The following is a 16,782-nucleotide window of genomic DNA, read 5'->3' on the forward strand; positions in this document are numbered from 1 at the left end:
GACTCTCATCATCCACGTCCTTGAAGAACGAAAGTCTATGGATTTGGACGATACTGAATGAACCGCGACAATATGGAGGTAATCAGAAGATAGTGTTATCGTGGGGGTATTTTGTGAAGCAGCTATCATGGGGCCTCCAAGGCCAGCAGCCATACTCCCACACATGATGTAAATCATCTCATCCTACACACTAACAACCATTGCATGTAAATGCAATATAAAGTTTCGTATAAATATACATATATACATATATGTAAATATATATTTCCTTCACCTTGGGCACTAAACCTCTAACACCTGACCTCCAACATGGGGAGACAGACAGATCAACAGCGCTACTGGGCAAGCCTTGAAAGGGAAGGATTCCATGGCAACTGCTACCCAATAGAAGTTATCATGGGATTGGCTGCCACTCCAGCACAGGAGAATTAGGTAATCCACGCCTTAGGTCATATAAACTGTTTACCACACAGTATATCATTATATAAATCTATCACCTCAGAACTAGCCAATTACACCTCCTCTCCCTCCCTTCCCCTCCATCCACCCCTCCCCTTTCCCTATATATATATATATATATATATATATATATATATATATATATATATATATATATATATATATATATATATATATATATATATATATATATATATATATATATTTATTGGTGTATACTGGCAGCAGGTTTTCTTTCAAACATGTTTCATTGAATATGACCGCATATTCTGTATTTATTATTTTCTGGTTTAGGGCTTCTATCCCTCTAACTACTTTCTTAGCATCAGGGCTTAATTGAAATAGGAGTTCTCCAAAACTCATTTTCGTACTTTTAAGGTGAAGAAAAGAAGTGATTTACTATAGAGTGTATTACACTTATTTGTATAATTTGCACGACGTTTCGAACCTCCATGGTTCATTCTCAAGTGAACAGATCTTACAATACTAGTTGATTTTATACCCGCATTAGGTCAGGTGATAATACAATGAAGGTGAAAACATGGGGGGATACATTAGGGATAAACATAGGGGCTGCAGAAGGCTTATTGGCCCATACGAGGCATCTCCTATCTAAACACAAAGATTAATCCAGTGTAATTGGCCTGTTATGTTGGACATTGTCTTCTGTGTTGGCATCGATATGTTCTTGTCTTGTCCTTACTCTCATGGTGGGTAGAGTAAATAGTTCCGTGATTTGGGTGTTCATGGTAGGTCGCTCTATTCTTATGTGAATTGCCTCAAGAATTTGTAATCTTCTTGAATCTTGGGTTTTGTCTATTATGCAAGTATTCTTGTTCAACATTTCTCTTGTTAGAGACCAAGCTGACGAGGCGTTTGACATGCCATCTTCAATCTGGTGCCCCTAGGAATCACATGAGACAAGCCCATGACATTACTCTAACAAGAGAAATGTTGAACAAGAATACTTGCATAATAGACAAAACCCAAGATTCAAGAAGATTACAAATTCTTGAGGCAATTCACATAAGAATAGAGCGACCTACCATGAACACCCAAATCACGGAACTATTTACTCTACCCACCATGAGAGTAAGGACAAGACAAGAACATATCGATGCCAACACAGAAGACAATGTCCAACATAACAGGCCAATTACACTGGATTAATCTTTGTGTTTAGATAGGAGATGCCTCGTATGGGCCAATAAGCCTTCTGCAGCCCCTATGTTTATCCCTAATGTATCCCCCCATGTTTTCACCTTCATTGTATTATCACCTGACCTAATGCGGGTATAAAATCAACTAGTATTGTAAGATCTGTTCACTTGAGAATGAACCATGGAGGTTCGAAACGTCGTGCAAATTATACAAATAAGTGTAATACACTCTATAGTAAATCACTTCTTTTCTTCACCTTAAAAGTACGAAAATGAGTTTTGGAGAACTCCTATTTCAATTAAGCCCTGATGCTAAGAAAATAGTTAGAGGGATAGAAGCCCTAAACCAGAAAATAATAAATACAGAATATGCGGTCATATTCAATGAAACATATATATTTATATATATATATATATATATATATATATATATATATATATATATATATATATATATATATATATATATATATATGTCGTACCTAGTAGCCAGAACGCACTTCTCTGCCTACTATGCAAGGCCAGATTTGCCTAATAAGCCAAGTTTTAATGAATTAATTGTTTTTCGACTACCTAACCTACCTAACCTAACCTAACCTAACTTTTTCGGCTACCTAACCTAACCTAACCTATAAAGATCGGTTAGGTTAGGTTAGGTAGGGTCGGTTAGGTTTGGTCATATATCTACGATAATTTTAACTCCAATAAAAAAAAATTGACCTCATACATAATGAAATGGGTAGCTTTATCATTTCATAAGAAAAAAATTATAGTAAATATATTAATTCAGGAAAACGTGGCTTATTAGGCAAATCGGGCCTTGAATAGTAGGCTGAGAAGTGAGTTCTGGCTACTAGGTACGACATATATATATATATATATATATATATATATATATATATATATATATATATATATATGTGAGTGTTAGACTATGTAGGAAGAATTGAAACAGGAATTTCCTTAAGTACTTTCGTATATTAATACATCTTCAGAAGAAATGTATTAATTCCTTCTGAAGATGAATTGAACCCTCTCCAGTTTAGTCTTATGCTTGACGAGATATGGACTCACATGGTCTGACATGTGGTATACAAAGTTCTGAATAATTCATTTCACAAGTTTTTAAATGCCGTTTTTATGTTGGCCAACCTGGCATATGCCGCTGATGTTGTCCTCTTGATATGGGCTTAAAGGGACAGGTCTGGCGTGATATAAACCCCTAGGTCATGTGTGTGTGTGTTTGACTGTCTGTTTTTTTTTTTTTTTTAAGGTGGAGGCCAGATGCTTGGTGCCTACATTGACTACAAGCGCCGCACAGAGGAGGAGTCACAATAACGTGGTTGAAAAATGTTGTCCAAACCACACACCAGAAAGTGAAGAGACGACGACGTTTCGGTCGGTCCTGGACCCTTATCAAGTCGATTGTGTCATTATTCAAGTCACAATCGACTTGATAATGGTCCGAAACGTCGTTGTGTCTTCACTTTATAGTGTCTTAAATCACTTTATAGTATCTTAAAGCGCCGAAAAACTTATGTTTTCGAACTAATGCGTATCGACTTATGAAGGCTATGCGGATTATTTGTCTGTTAATTTCTCTGGTTTGGCAATATCACTTCAAATTAGACGCTCTGCTTCTACCTGATGGAGCCAGGTAGAGGCCGACCGTCATATTCCTCCTGGAAAGGTGGACCCTGCCTTCCCTGCCTAGCTCCACCTCTCCCTGCTGACAACATCCCCATCCTGCCTTCATGCCTGGCCCCCTCCTTCCATGAGGGGAGGGCAGACGCGGCGCTCCAGCTGGTAAGAGTCAGGACGGATGACTCAGTGTGTCGCTGGAACTAACAGACACCGGACGTCGTCTTCCAGGTAAGAAAGTTTCCCGCCCCATGTTAAATTTTGGTTGCTACAGTATAGTCAATGGTTTATAATATACTCAAAGTGATTGACAGAGACGGAGGAGCCCGTGTTTGTTGTGATTTATTAATTATTTTGATGTCATCGTCGTAAAATATAGTTTCCTTTGTCATTGCGAAAAAAGGTGGTTTTGTCAAACACTAAAATTTGTCTAGGAATATTCTTGAAGTTTAACAGTAAACACCGATGGGTGTCATAGGCGGCTAATGGAATTAAATTCCAGAATTAAAATGGCTTCACTGGAAGAAGAGGGGGAGACCCAATCCAGCGCTTCCGGTAGCTCGCTGGAGGAGATCACCTTAGTGTCAGTGAAGGTGGGCTGGTTCTACTTCAACCCCGTCTCCAGGAAGGGTCGCGCCCTTCACCTTCTTCAGGTGTGTTGACTATGATGTGTTGTGGTACGTTTATGTCACTGTCATTAGAATGAAGAACTCAATTGTACATTCATTTGTCAATTGTCCACTACAGTAGCCTCATTTGCCGTCTTGTTTATACCCTTATAATTAACAAATGTTCCCTTGTAATTGTATTAATTTTCTCGTGGTCACCTTCTATTAGAGTCATTAACATCCTCAGAGATCCCTCCATTATTCAATTGTAACATTATCTTGACCACGTGTTATCAAAGGGTTGGCTGTTCACACGTACCACCGTACGTTCTCCACTTAGAGGCCGGACCAAAGAGCCGAAGCTCAACCCCCGCAAGCACAACTAGTTGAGTACTTGGAATTAGGGTATTCACTGAAGTTATTTCTACATTGTCTGGTTTGTAGCACATTGGCACTGTTTCAATGTGGAATCTCTTATCAAGATGATTATTCCACTATCTCGACTTCTACCCGAAGGAAATTTTAGCAGAGACTACCCAACCACTTGTACTAGTCAATACAGCGGAGGCCTCGCTTCTTGCAGGTCGGCGTTCAATTCCCGACGGTCCAAATGGTTGGGCACCATTCTGTCCCTCCGGCCAATCCCAGATCCTTGTCCTCAAATTCCCTTCCAAGTGCTATTTTGGCTTAGCGCTTTCTCCTCATAATTCCCGTATTAATTATGGTTTTATCTAACTTGATATCTGTCGCTGCTACAATATCTGTTGCTTTTTATTGTTATCAAATTCCTTGATTGTAATTGTTGGGAGGACGTCCTAAATATTTCAAGAAAACACTTGTATACATATATTTACCTCAGTGTGGAAAGTTTAATGCTTCGTAATTCCTGCTGGGCTTCTGTGTGAAAAACTTTTCTCTTCTTTACCATATTTTCATTGAATTGTTTAAGCTTTGTTATTGTTTTCATGATCATTGCCCTTTCTTCCTTTAACAGATCTTTCTCAATCGTCAGTCTCTAACAAACGTTCCCTTTTTCTTCTGGTGCGTCTTGATGACACACACCTGTCACTGCGTCTTAAAACACACTTCTATTACTGCGTCTTACTGACACACACACATCTGTCGCTGCGTCATGCCACCACACTTCTGTTGCTGCGTTTTACTGACACACACACACATCTGTCGCTGCGTCATGCCACGACACTTCTGTCGCTGCGTCTACCTGATCCAATGTATTAACCTTGCGTCACAGATGTTGGTGTTGCCGTTCATCCCCATCGTGGCTCTCATCACCCAGAACTGCATTGCCATGTCTGACGCCCTCAGGAACCAGGCCGCCGTCAGCTCAGTGACCGTCCAGGTGCGTCTTTCTCCCATGTCTCTCATATTCTCTCTTCCAGGTGTTTCTTTAAGCACGTATTTCTTATATGCATATTCAGGTGTATGAGATGTAGAAGAAATATTTCAAAGGTAATTGAAAAATGATCATTATAGGGGCTAGTGACTGAAGCTAGTAACTGGCTTACCTTCCAGTCTCCAGTGAAAGAACTGGTGAGTGTGTCTTCCTAATAAAGGTAGTGGCGTCTTGAGGGTGAACTTTCCAGTCGCTGGTGATTTGATGGAATTCTTTCCAGTCACCCAAGATGGTGCTGGTGATTGGATGTAGTGTTTTCCAATCACTAAAGCAAGGGCTGGGGATTGAAAAGAATTATTTCCGGTCACCAGTGAAGGTATTTGTGACTGAAGAATATGGCTTCCAGTAGGTTCAACACGCGGTTGACATCGGCTTGCTGCTGCGGGCGCTCCAGCTGGAACGAACCGAGCTCTGCTACTATGTCCTCTCCAACGCTTCCAGCACCCTCAGGTGGGTTCTTCCAGTGAAGCCACCCTCCAGCAAACTCAGGTAGGTTAGCCTCAGGTGGGTTACCCTCCAGCTCCCTCAAGGAGGTCACCTTCGATAACATTCAAGTGCGCTCCTCCAGTCGAGTCACCATCCAACACACTCAGGCGATTCACTCCAGCTGGGACACCCTCTGTCATCCTCAAGTGGGTCACCCTTCAACAGGGTCATCCTCCAGCACCCTATGATGAATCGTTTCTGAGGGACTCAGGAATTTGCATGCATGCATGTGTGTGTGTGTGTGTGTGTGTGTGTGTGTGTGTGTGTGTGTGTGTGTGTGTGTGTGTGTGTGTGTGTGTGTGTGTGTGTGTGCGCGTGTGAAGGGAGCACGGAACACCATCATTGCTTATACTGACACTTACGCTCGACAGGATGAACATCACTAACGTGTACGAACGGACGAACGACGTCATCGAGGGGGTGCAGCGCTGGCCCAACATTCAGAGGAACAGAAAACGTAGCCGGATGTTCCAGTCACGGGTCCGGTTCCAGATCCGTCTCCAAGACTTTAGGTGAGCGGGCGACTGGTGACTAAAACCACACTCTGGTTTTTAGGATGATTTTTGCAAATCTTCAATTAACTTTTGTCAAATTTAGGCGAAATAATTTGCTCGCAACAAAGTTGTTATGGTATATTGGACTAAGATTAAGTCCATTAAGTCGATTAAGGCAGCGTCTGGGATGCTCTCGGACGTAGGTTCGAACCCTCGTCACGGCTCTTGTGGATTTGTTCATGGTATATTGGTATGCGAGTGTCAGAAAGAGTGTATCCATATTCAATTAGCCATAAATAACGTTGTACGTACAATCGTTTTGTCAGTTACTGGCCTACGGTGCTTAACCTCATAGCCCGAATTATGATATACATGCGTAATATATTTGTTTATGCCATCCCCTAGACGAAAAAATCCACTAGCAAGAGATTATTTCTGTATCAACGGATCCAGCTATTTAGACTGCATGGCATTTGATCTCCAATGGTCCAAGTGCTTGGGCACCATTCCTTACCTTCGTTTATCCCCATTTTCTAGTCCTTCCAAAGGCTACATATGCAAAACTCGAATGAAAATAATATTAGAGAGATACAAGCGTGATTTTGATGGCGTATTGAACACGTATGATGACTTAGATGTTCACGTTGCTAGAATTGTAAGAGGCAACATAATGAGGCAACTTGGAATGTTGAATGTGTCTGAACGCGTATGTGGCTGTTGCAATGATCAATGAACGATGTTAGAACGTCATATTCTGACGCTACCAGTGTAGAACAAAAGTATCCTGACGATACCAGTGTAGAACAAGAGTATCCTGACTCTACCAGTGTAGAACAAAAGTATCCTGACGATACCAGTGTAGAACAAGAGTATCCTGACTCTACCAGTGTAGAACAAAAGTATCCTGACTCTACCAGTGTAGAACAAGAGTATCCTGACTCTACCAGTGTAGAACAAGAGTATCCTGACTCTACCAGTGTAGAACAAGAGTATCCTGACTCTACCAGTGTAGAACAAAAGGCTCCTGACGATACCAGTGTAGAACAAGAGTATCCTGACTCTACCAGTGTAGAACAAAAGTATCCTGACGATACCAGTGTAGAACAAAAGGCTCCTGACGATACCAGTGTAGAACAAGAGTATCCTGACGATACCAGTGTAGAACATGAGTATACTGGCGCTACCAATGTAGGGAAAAAAAGAGTATCCTGACAACAACAATAATACCTTATTAAGGACCACCTTACCAATACCTCGCGTCCAATACACAGTCACGCAAGGACCATATAATCTTCCATGTGACCTTTCTTCCTCATGGCTTCACTGACTACATAGTCGTCCCGTAATTAGGTAGTGAAATATCTCAGATATTCCAATCATAATCAGTAATTTGAATGCCATATTCTATAATAAAAAAAAGACCTTTTACTTATTCTGGAAGAATTTACTTTGTTCTTGGATGGGCGTAAGATTGTTTACTTGTAATTATTATTATAGAGTCGTTACGACCTCTGCTAGTAGTCACAGTACAATATATAGGCTGTCAACGACCTCTACTATAGTTACAGTACTTCATATATAGGCAGTCAACGACCTCTGTTAGCAGTTACAGTACAATATAGGCAGTCAACGACCCCTGTTAGCAGATACAGTACAATATAGGCAGTCAACGACCTCTGTTAGTGGTCACAGTACAATATAGGCAGTCAACGACCTCTGCTAGCAGTTACAGTACAATATAGGCAGTCAACGACCTCTGTTAGTGGTCACAGTACAATATAGGCAGTCAACGACCTCTGTTAGTGGTCACAGTACAATATAGGCAGTCAACGACCTCTGCTAGCAGTTACAGTACAATATATGACATACGATCTCCTGCAGGGACTCCATCGACCCTCTAGAGACCCACGTGACGAAGGTGGTGTCGTGGTACAATGAGGCCAACTTTATCTTGCTGAGCGTGCTCGTCTCTACCATCAACACCGCCGACGCCTCAAATATATGGCAGTAAGTGTAGCCAACACCGGGATACACTCGCTGACAGATGCTCCTAGTTTCTCAGTGTACATATACTGAGAGTTTACCTTAGTGCTGAATTATGTTCAGGACGAAAGAGTTGTTGGAAGGTTGGTAAGCTCTTCTTTTGGCCTTAATAATCCTCCCGTGGTTGATAACTCGAGCATAACTACCAAACCACCACCTCAATTCCTCTCGCTATATATTGTAGATTCATCTACGTGGTTAACGTGTATGTATTTTCATTTATTATTATTATTATTATTATTTTTAATTATACTGTATATTGAACCATCCATTTTTTATTTTAACCCATACAGGTGGTAACATTGGTTAGAGTCATTATACGAAATTATGAGATGTCTTTAAACAAATAATAAGAGATTTATAAAGGATATAGTACGTAAATATTGCAACAGCCTTGGATAGAGAGTTAATCCTCCAGTGGCGGATTAACTAGTTGGGGTTAAAGGTGGATTCCCATGATAAACGACACTGTCCAATAACCGAGCCATTAAGGGCTTAGCATATGTCTTCGGATTTTACGCTTTATAATATATTAAATATACAAAAGCGTAAGAATAAAGTGGAATACCGCACTGATCAGTGGAACAATAACACACCGGGCCTCTCTTCAGCAGTGGAAAACGTGTTTACAAAAGTGAGTTTGTTTCTTAATTTTCTTGTTGACAGCGAGTGAAAATGTTCACAATTTAGTTAACTTACATTTTCAAAGCGAGTGACCATCTCCGACAGGACCCTGGTCGCCTACCAGAACGTGATGCAGTGTGAAGAACAATTCGGAATCTCGCTGGTGTACGGGGCAGCCTACTACCTGCGGGGCTGGCTGGATAGCAAGAGCTACCTCACCTGGGTCGAGTCGACGGCCCTGGCGGGCTACTGGCTAAACCAGACCCTTGCCTTGTCTCCAAGCATACACCACCGCCTCCGTAAGAAAGGTTTCCTCACTGAACTGGCCAAGAGGATCACCGAGAGGTTGGTGCCTTGTTTGTGTTGATCAGTGGGAGGCTTTTGTTATTGTTTAGTAATTATTTGTTTATTTAATAATAATATGATTTGTTAATTTATATTTAAGAAAGTAGACGTGGAATCGCTTGATTGTTTCAAGCGTTGGTTAAACATATAAATGCACGAGTCTGGGTGGATACAAATTGGACCGGCTTAGTATGGGCCAATAGGTCATTAGCTGTTCCCTTTATTCTTATGCTCTTATTTTTATTTACATATTGCTATTACATTTTCTCGTATATAAACAACTTGATAATATTTTTCCATTACAAACCTCTCACATCCATGCTTTTCAGAGCAATAAAATCTGTTTATCGCTCCTATGAGGAAGGAAACTAGAGGTGCTTCGCTTCTTTTTTATGTAGGCGTACCTTTTTCTCCGTAGGGATGACATCATCGGCAACAAGAAGAGAAACGGCTCGGTAGAGGCTGCCGACGTCTTCATGCAGGAGAGCACAGCCTTCAAGAACTCCATCAGAGGTGTAGAAGCCTCTCTTATCGACGATATCAGGTTAGGTTTGTACTAGGATAGGCTAGGTTAATTTCGTGTTAGATTAGGTTCCTATTAGGCTAGATTGGGTTATATTCGTATTTGGATAGGTTAAAGTTATATTATTTTGGTGTTAGGATAAGTTCGTATTAGATTAAGTTAGATTAGGAGAGGTTTTATTTCCCACAGAAAAATATGTGTTGCACCCTTCCTCACAGAGGAGTAAAGTGACACATTGGACCCTCCACAGACAATCAACGTAAGGCGTTCAATCCCCCCAAAAGAGAAGTGATGTATCTCCTTAAACCCCCACCAGTCATCCAGCAAAGTTTGGTAAAGTTACGCCTTACCCCCAAGTCCTTATACTAATGCAGAGGGATTACAAGTCTCTGTACCCTCTGACAGAGACGCCATCAACGGGGAGCTGGAAGTGGCGGACGGACAGTACACTTTGGCGTTGGTGGTGTTACTCCTCGTCCTCCTGATCTCCCCCGTTATCATCGTCCTCGTCAGGAAGGCCACCAGCCTCATCCATGTGAGTGAGAGGGAAAGGAAGTGAGAGGGGTAATGGCAGTACACAAGGCTGCAGGGAGGTGAGAGCAGCATTGTGTGCGTGTTTGGTGGTTATTCAGAGTCTGAATTCTCATTTTCTTCCTGAACATGAAAAAGAAAGGAAAGCTACTTGGGATTCAGAGTCAGATACGCGGTGAAAGATTTCAACTCTTACCTTAATCCATTGCTTTCACCCCCAGCCTTCACCCCTCAGCCTTCAACCCCAACCTTCACCTGCCCTCAACTCTCCCCTTCCCCACCAGGTGTACGCCTTCGATTTGCTACTAAGATCTGCCGAAGTGAAGAAGGAAAAGCGAAAAAGTGACAACCTTCTGTATCAGCTCCTGCCTCGCACCGTCGCCCACTATCTCAAGCAGTCCAAGCAGGTACCTCACCCGCCTCTACCACAAGCATGTACCTCACACCCCTCTACCACAAGCAGGTACCTCACCCGCCTCTACCACAAGCAGGTACCTCACACCCCTCTACCACAAGCAGGTACCTCACACCCCTCTACCACAAGCATGTACCTCATCTAACCCCCCCCCTTCCCCCTATCACAAGCAGGTACCTCACACCCCCTCTACCACAAGCAGGTACCTCACACCCCCTCTACCACAAGCAGGTACCTCACACCCCCTCTACCACAAGCAGGTACCTCACACCCCCTCTACCACAAGGAGGGCCATACTTATTCCTAGGCAGGATCTCACTTACTGTGTAAATGTTGTGATAATTTGTTGCTAGCAGGGCCATACATATTACTAGTATGGTTACACTTAATGCTGTGAGGGTAATAGTAATGTACGGGGCTACGACTTCTTGCCCTTCCTGCAGGTTCCAGCTGAATATTTCGAGTCTGTGACGATCTACCTGAGTGACATCGTGGGCTTCACTCGCATCTCCTCTGAGAGCAGTCCGCTACAGGTAGGTCTCCTTATACAACTTTAGACCTAATTTTTGATGAAGATTAAGCCGTCCAAGAGGTGGCACGGGCATGAATTGCCCGTAAAGACATACTATCTCTTTGGCTATAAACACTGTTGTATATTATTTGAGACAAGTATATACAACACAAAGCTCAGAGTGTATTATAAGGAAGAGAACGTCCACCAAGCAGTAATGCAGGTGATAACAGTGAGCCTGGTGGTGCCGCAGGTGGTGACACTGCTCAACACGCTCTATAAACAGTTCGACTCCAGCATCGAGAAGTATGACGTTTACAAGATGGAGACGATTGGTGATGCTTACATGGTGGTGTCTGGCCTGCCCAACAGGAATGGTCAGTGGTGGTCTCTCTTTTTCACTCTGTTTATCTATTGTATGTCTATATTATCTTAATGTTGTTGTCATTTAAGCTTTCGTTACCAATTTGTGTCATTTTCAATAAACATAACTCCTGTCATTATTGTTATGAGTAATCTTCATTGTACACTAGTATACATCACCATTTCGGGTTGTTCTTCATTATACAGTGGTATAAATCACCACTCTTAATGATTACCATTATAAGGTGGTAAGAGCACTTTATCAGCAACTTTCTCCAACCATCGCCAACACCCGACAACCAGGAGAGCGGCACGCCCCGGAGATCGCAGAGATGGCCATAACGCTGCTGGAGATGGTGTCCCACTTCGAACTCATCCACAAGAAGGGCGAGATGCTCCGAGTTCGAATCGGCATCCACTCCGGTACCTGTGTCGCCGGTTAGTAGTGGCTCTCACAGCCCCTGGAGGGCTTTCTTGTGCACGTTACATTAGGTTATCTTATCTTGAGGCTATCTTGAGATGATTTCGGGGCTTTTTAGTGTCCCCGCGGCCCGGTCCTCGACCAGGCCTCCACCCCCAGGAAGCAGCCCGTGACAGCTGACTAACACCCAGGTACCTATTTTACTGCTAGGTAACAGGGGCATAGGGTGAAATAAACTCTGCCCAGTGTTTCTCGCCGGCGCCTGGGATCGAACCCAGGACCACAGGATCACAAGTCCAGTGTGCTGTCCGCTCGGCCGACCGGCTCCCCCGGTCGGCCCCATTCGGCTCCAATGTAGGGAGTACATTGCTTTCGTGCGCTCGTTACCCTGGGAAGTACATAGCTTTCTAATAAGCATTCCCTAAGGGAGTATGCTGCTTTTTTGAACATACATATTCCCTTGTACAGCATCCTGACAAAATACTCAACCGGGGTGAGAAGGAACGGGAACGTTGATCCTCTGAAGCAACGAGAGGATAAGGTATTAATGGGAGCATAGAGTTATTTTCTAGTTTACAGTAGTATGTGATCCGTTAGATAGTCTTGCATGACTTCGATCACAGCGGGAACTTGTGTTGCGAGTTCCCTTGTGGGGTTCTGACTTCTCAGTTCTTGCTGGGTGAAGAGCTCAAATGCTACGATATTTTCGATTTGGCTCTATGGTCTGCTGCTTTGATAACTATTCCTGGAGAGCTTGCATTCAGTTTACATGTACTAAATGTTTCAACATTAATTGTTTATATTCTACCAATACCATACACTGATTTATCAGTAACGTTGAGTCACCAGTGACAGACTTAATTGCTACCGTCACCACTAACAAGCTCGCTACCGTCACCACTAACAGCCTCACCACCGCTACCACTAACAGCTTCACCACCGTCACCACTAACAGCCTCACCACCGCTACCACTAACAGCTTCACCACCGTCACCACTAACAGCCTCACCACCGCTACCACTAACAGCTTCACCACCGTCCCCACTAACAGCCTCACCACCGCTACCACTAACAGCTTCACCACCGTCACCACTAACAGCCTCACCACCGCTACCACTAACAGCTTCACCACCGTCCCCACTAACAGCCTCACCACCGCTACCACTAACAGCTTCACCACCGTCACCACTAACAGCCTCACCACCGCTACCACTAACAGCTTCACCACCGTCCCCACTAACAGCCTCACCACCGCTACCACTAACAGCTTCACCACCGTCACCACTAACAGCCTCACCACCGCTACCACTAACAGCTTCACCACCGTCCCCACTAACAGCCTCACCACCGCTACCACTAACAGCTTCACCACCGTCCCCACTAACAGCCTCACCACCGCTACCACTAACAGCTTCACCACCGTCCCCACTAACAGCCTCACCACCGCTACCACTAACAGCTTCACCACCGTCCCCACTAACAGCCTCACCACCGCTACCACTAACAGCTTCACCACCGTCCCCACTAATAACCTCACCATGACTGTTGCAGGTGTGGTGGGCACCAAGATGCCTCGGTATTGCATGTTTGGCAAGACTATGACCACTGCGCACTTCATGGAGAGCAGCGGAGAACGTAAGTGTTTTATTTCCTCCTGTTCTTGATTCTCCTCATAAGAATAACACAAGAACAGAAGTATAAAAAACACTGCAGAAGACCCATTTGCCCATAAGAGAGACAGCTCGGTAATTTTATCCTCCCAAATTCTTTAACATATATGTCTAACCTACGCTTGAAACAGTCACAGGATCCCACATATATTATGTTATCCTGGAATTTGTTCCATAAATCAACAACTCGTTTCCATGCTGTGAGCATTCTGCCTTTTGTCATAGGTTATAATAGTTATTTTGCTGTTTTTTCTCTCAAATTATATACACGATGAGGACAATGGAGATTGATTTGTGTTGCTCCTTTGTCTGTCTGTTTGTTTTATGGTCGCCCACACCACCGTCGCCGCCGTCGCCGCCCACGGTGTCATCACCGCCCACGTCGCCCACGGCTCTGGCGGCAGCCATGAAAATTCACGTGAGTGAGACGACTCACAAGCTGCTGATGGCGACGGGGCGATACGTGCTGAAGTTCCACCGTCGTCTGCAGGTGGTCAGCAAGTATCGCGCCAGCACCGGGGAGGTCAGCTCTCTCCCTCTGTCTCTCTCTGTCTGTCTGTCTGTCTGTCTGTCTGTCTGTCTGTCTGTGTGTGTGTGTCTCTCTCTCTCTCTCTCTCTCTCTCTCTCTCTCTCTCTCTCTCTCTCTCTCTCTCTCTCTCTCTCTCTCTCTCTCTCTCTCTGTCTCTCTCTGTCTCTCTCTCTCTCTCTCTCTCTCTCTCTCTCTCTCTCTCTCTCTCTCTCTCTCTCTCTCTCTCTCTCTCTCTCTCTCTCTCTCTGTCTCTCTCTCTGTCTGTCTCTCTCTCTCTCTCTCTCTCTCTCTCTCTCTCTCTCTCTCTCTCTCTCTCTCTCTCTCTCTCTCTCTCTCTCTCTCTCTCTCTCTCTCTCTGTCTCTCTCTCTGTCTCTCTCTCTGTCTCTCTCTCTCTCTCTCTCTCTCTCTCTCTCTCTCTCTCTCTCTCTCTCTCTCTCTCTCTCTCTCTCTCTCTCTCTGTCTGTCTGTCTGTCTCTCTCTCTCTCTCTCTCTCTCTCTCTCTCTCTCTCTCTCTCTCTCTCTCTCTCTCTCTCTCTCTCTCTCTCTCTCTCTCTCTCTCTCCACTTCAGAGAGAGAGAGAGAGAGAGAGAGAGAGAGAGAGAGAGAGAGAGAGAGAGAGAGAGAGAGAGAGAGAGAGAGAGAGAGAGAGAGAGAGAGAGAGAGAGAGTAACCAGTTCGAGGACACTCACCAGATGACAGTCTCAACACTGCTTCTCCTTTCCGGCAGCAGGAGGCGGAGCTCGACACCTTCTGGCTCCTGGGACGGACCAACCCGCAGGAGACGAGGCAGGTGGACCTCACTAGTGAATACCACACGCCCGCCTTCCTGGCCTACGTCACCGACAGGGGCGCCCGACACCAGCGCCACACAGCCTCCTCCAGGTTCTGAGTCGTCGAATACTGCTCTCTTGTCTTGAATAAGGTTATACCCAAAGAAATAGAGTTGATAATATGGTGTTAAGATCGAGTGAGAAACATCTGTAAGCTTCCCAATTATTATTATTATTATTATTATTATTATTATTATTATTATTATTATTATTATTATTATTATTATTTCGTATTATACAAAATCTCAATATTTATTTTGTCTGTAGAAGAATGTAGCTCAAGATAATAAATATATAAAAACATGATTATATTGATTTCAAGACATTCGTTATGTTCACTGTAATAATTATTATTTTATTATTCCCAAAATATTACGGAAAGTCCCCCCTGCAATAGTCTTGAAGTAAATGTTGTTTGGGATACTCCGATTGACTGATAAAGATTAAGCCACCCAAGAGGTGGCACGGGCATGAATAACCCCGTAATGGGATACTCCGGTAGTGAAGAATATCTCTTCAAGAATGCTCGATAAAATAGACAAGAAGACTAGAGTCTGACCCTTCCTCTGTAGCTGTGAGAGCTCCTCATGAATGGGATTACCTATTAGCTGTTCCTACTGCTTCCCTGGACACTCACATTGAGGTTCCCTTTCACATCGAAGCACCTATTCTTCGGTGAGATGAAGTCTCATCTCATCGAAGACTTTATCTTCGAGGAAATGAATCTTTATCACTTTGATGAGATGATGTATCATCAAATACATATGCTAGTTAGCAGTGTAAATGTGTAGCCACTTCTGTACTAGAAAATAATAATAAAAAAAATGTGTACCAGCTATAGTGCTTAAAATACAAATGTTTAAATATATATTTTATATGTATGTGTGTGTGTGTCATGTTAATCTATAACCCAGTTCTACCTATTAAAATACTTCTTTCTAAAATTACAATTATAATTAAAAATTAACTGGGGTGGTAGACAAAAATATCTACACAAAAAAATAAAAAGCACCTGAAGTTTATTCCTAATTTTTTTTTTAAATTTATCTATTAAAAACAGTAATATCTAGTAATAGATTACTAGATAACTATCCCCAATGGAACATTTATTTTTGGAACTAACATTTATAGGCTAATAAACCTTCTGCAAATTCCTAATTTCATATTGGCATGAACTCTTCTTATCAACATTGTTTTTTTTACCTTACATGTAATCTTCCTTTTTCAGCCTATATATATCTTTCTTTTGCATTGCATTGTATAGAATTCTGAAAAATGTGTTAAATTATTTATCTGAAAGCGCTTAAAAATTCTTGTTTATTTTTTCTATTAAATGATCTGTTAAATTTCATATTACATGATCCTTCATGATCATGTAATATATGTATATACAGTTTTCTTTTCTACCACAAACGTGGCCACACCTTTACAATGCTAACCAGCATATATACATTTTCTTCTGTCCTCCATGGACAGGGTGAGAGATCTGTTAAACATATAGTTCAAGGGTTTATTGAACAATCAACCACAGAAGGTGATTCGGTGCTTTTAATATGCTAAGCTAACCTACATACGTAAATACACACACACATATATATATGCAAACAAGCCTGAATGGTCCCCAGGACCATATACAACTGAAAATATACAACATATATATATACATTTATTTATTTATTTATTTATTTATTTATTTACAAAAGACATAAAGATA

At 42.6% G+C, this 16,782-nt stretch overlaps 2 protein-coding genes across 10 annotated transcripts in view; one reads left to right on the forward strand and one right to left on the reverse strand.

The window, feature by feature from the left end:
* The window catches only part of LOC123756371 (retinol-binding protein pinta), a 32,838-nt gene extending 21,718 nt beyond the window's left edge, over positions 1-11,120 (reverse strand). For all 8 annotated transcript variants that reach the window (XM_069331233.1, XM_069331234.1, XM_069331229.1 and 5 more), the window contains exon 1: positions 11,067-11,120. In XM_069331233.1, coding sequence (XP_069187334.1) covers positions 11,067-11,105 — 39 coding nt within the window. In that variant the 5' untranslated portion in view covers positions 11,106-11,120. The remainder of the gene's footprint in view (positions 1-11,066) is intronic.
* Positions 281-15,371, forward strand: LOC123756370 (uncharacterized). 2 transcript variants are annotated; one of them, XM_045739458.2, is made up of 17 exons: positions 281-432; positions 2,893-3,491; positions 3,763-3,913; positions 5,121-5,228; positions 5,632-5,732; positions 6,140-6,280; positions 8,144-8,269; positions 9,035-9,274; positions 9,693-9,818; positions 10,203-10,332; positions 10,613-10,819; positions 11,187-11,276; positions 11,508-11,631; positions 11,921-12,055; positions 13,590-13,673; positions 14,113-14,231; positions 14,969-15,371. In XM_045739458.2, exons 2-17 carry the CDS (start codon positions 3,442-3,444, stop codon positions 15,125-15,127), a joined length of 2,091 nt encoding a protein of 696 aa, XP_045595414.1. In that variant the 5' UTR covers positions 281-432; positions 2,893-3,441; the 3' UTR covers positions 15,128-15,371. The 2 variants fall into 2 exon arrangements, with proteins under 2 accessions (XP_045595414.1, XP_045595417.1); XM_045739461.2 differs by lacking the exons at positions 281-432; positions 2,893-3,491 and having other exon boundaries at positions 3,898-3,913; positions 5,629-5,732.
* The last annotated feature ends 1,411 nt before the right edge of the window (positions 15,372-16,782 follow it).

This window comes from Procambarus clarkii, chromosome 25 (assembly GCF_040958095.1).
Source record: "Procambarus clarkii isolate CNS0578487 chromosome 25, FALCON_Pclarkii_2.0, whole genome shotgun sequence".
NCBI lineage: Eukaryota > Metazoa > Arthropoda > Malacostraca > Decapoda > Cambaridae > Procambarus > Procambarus clarkii.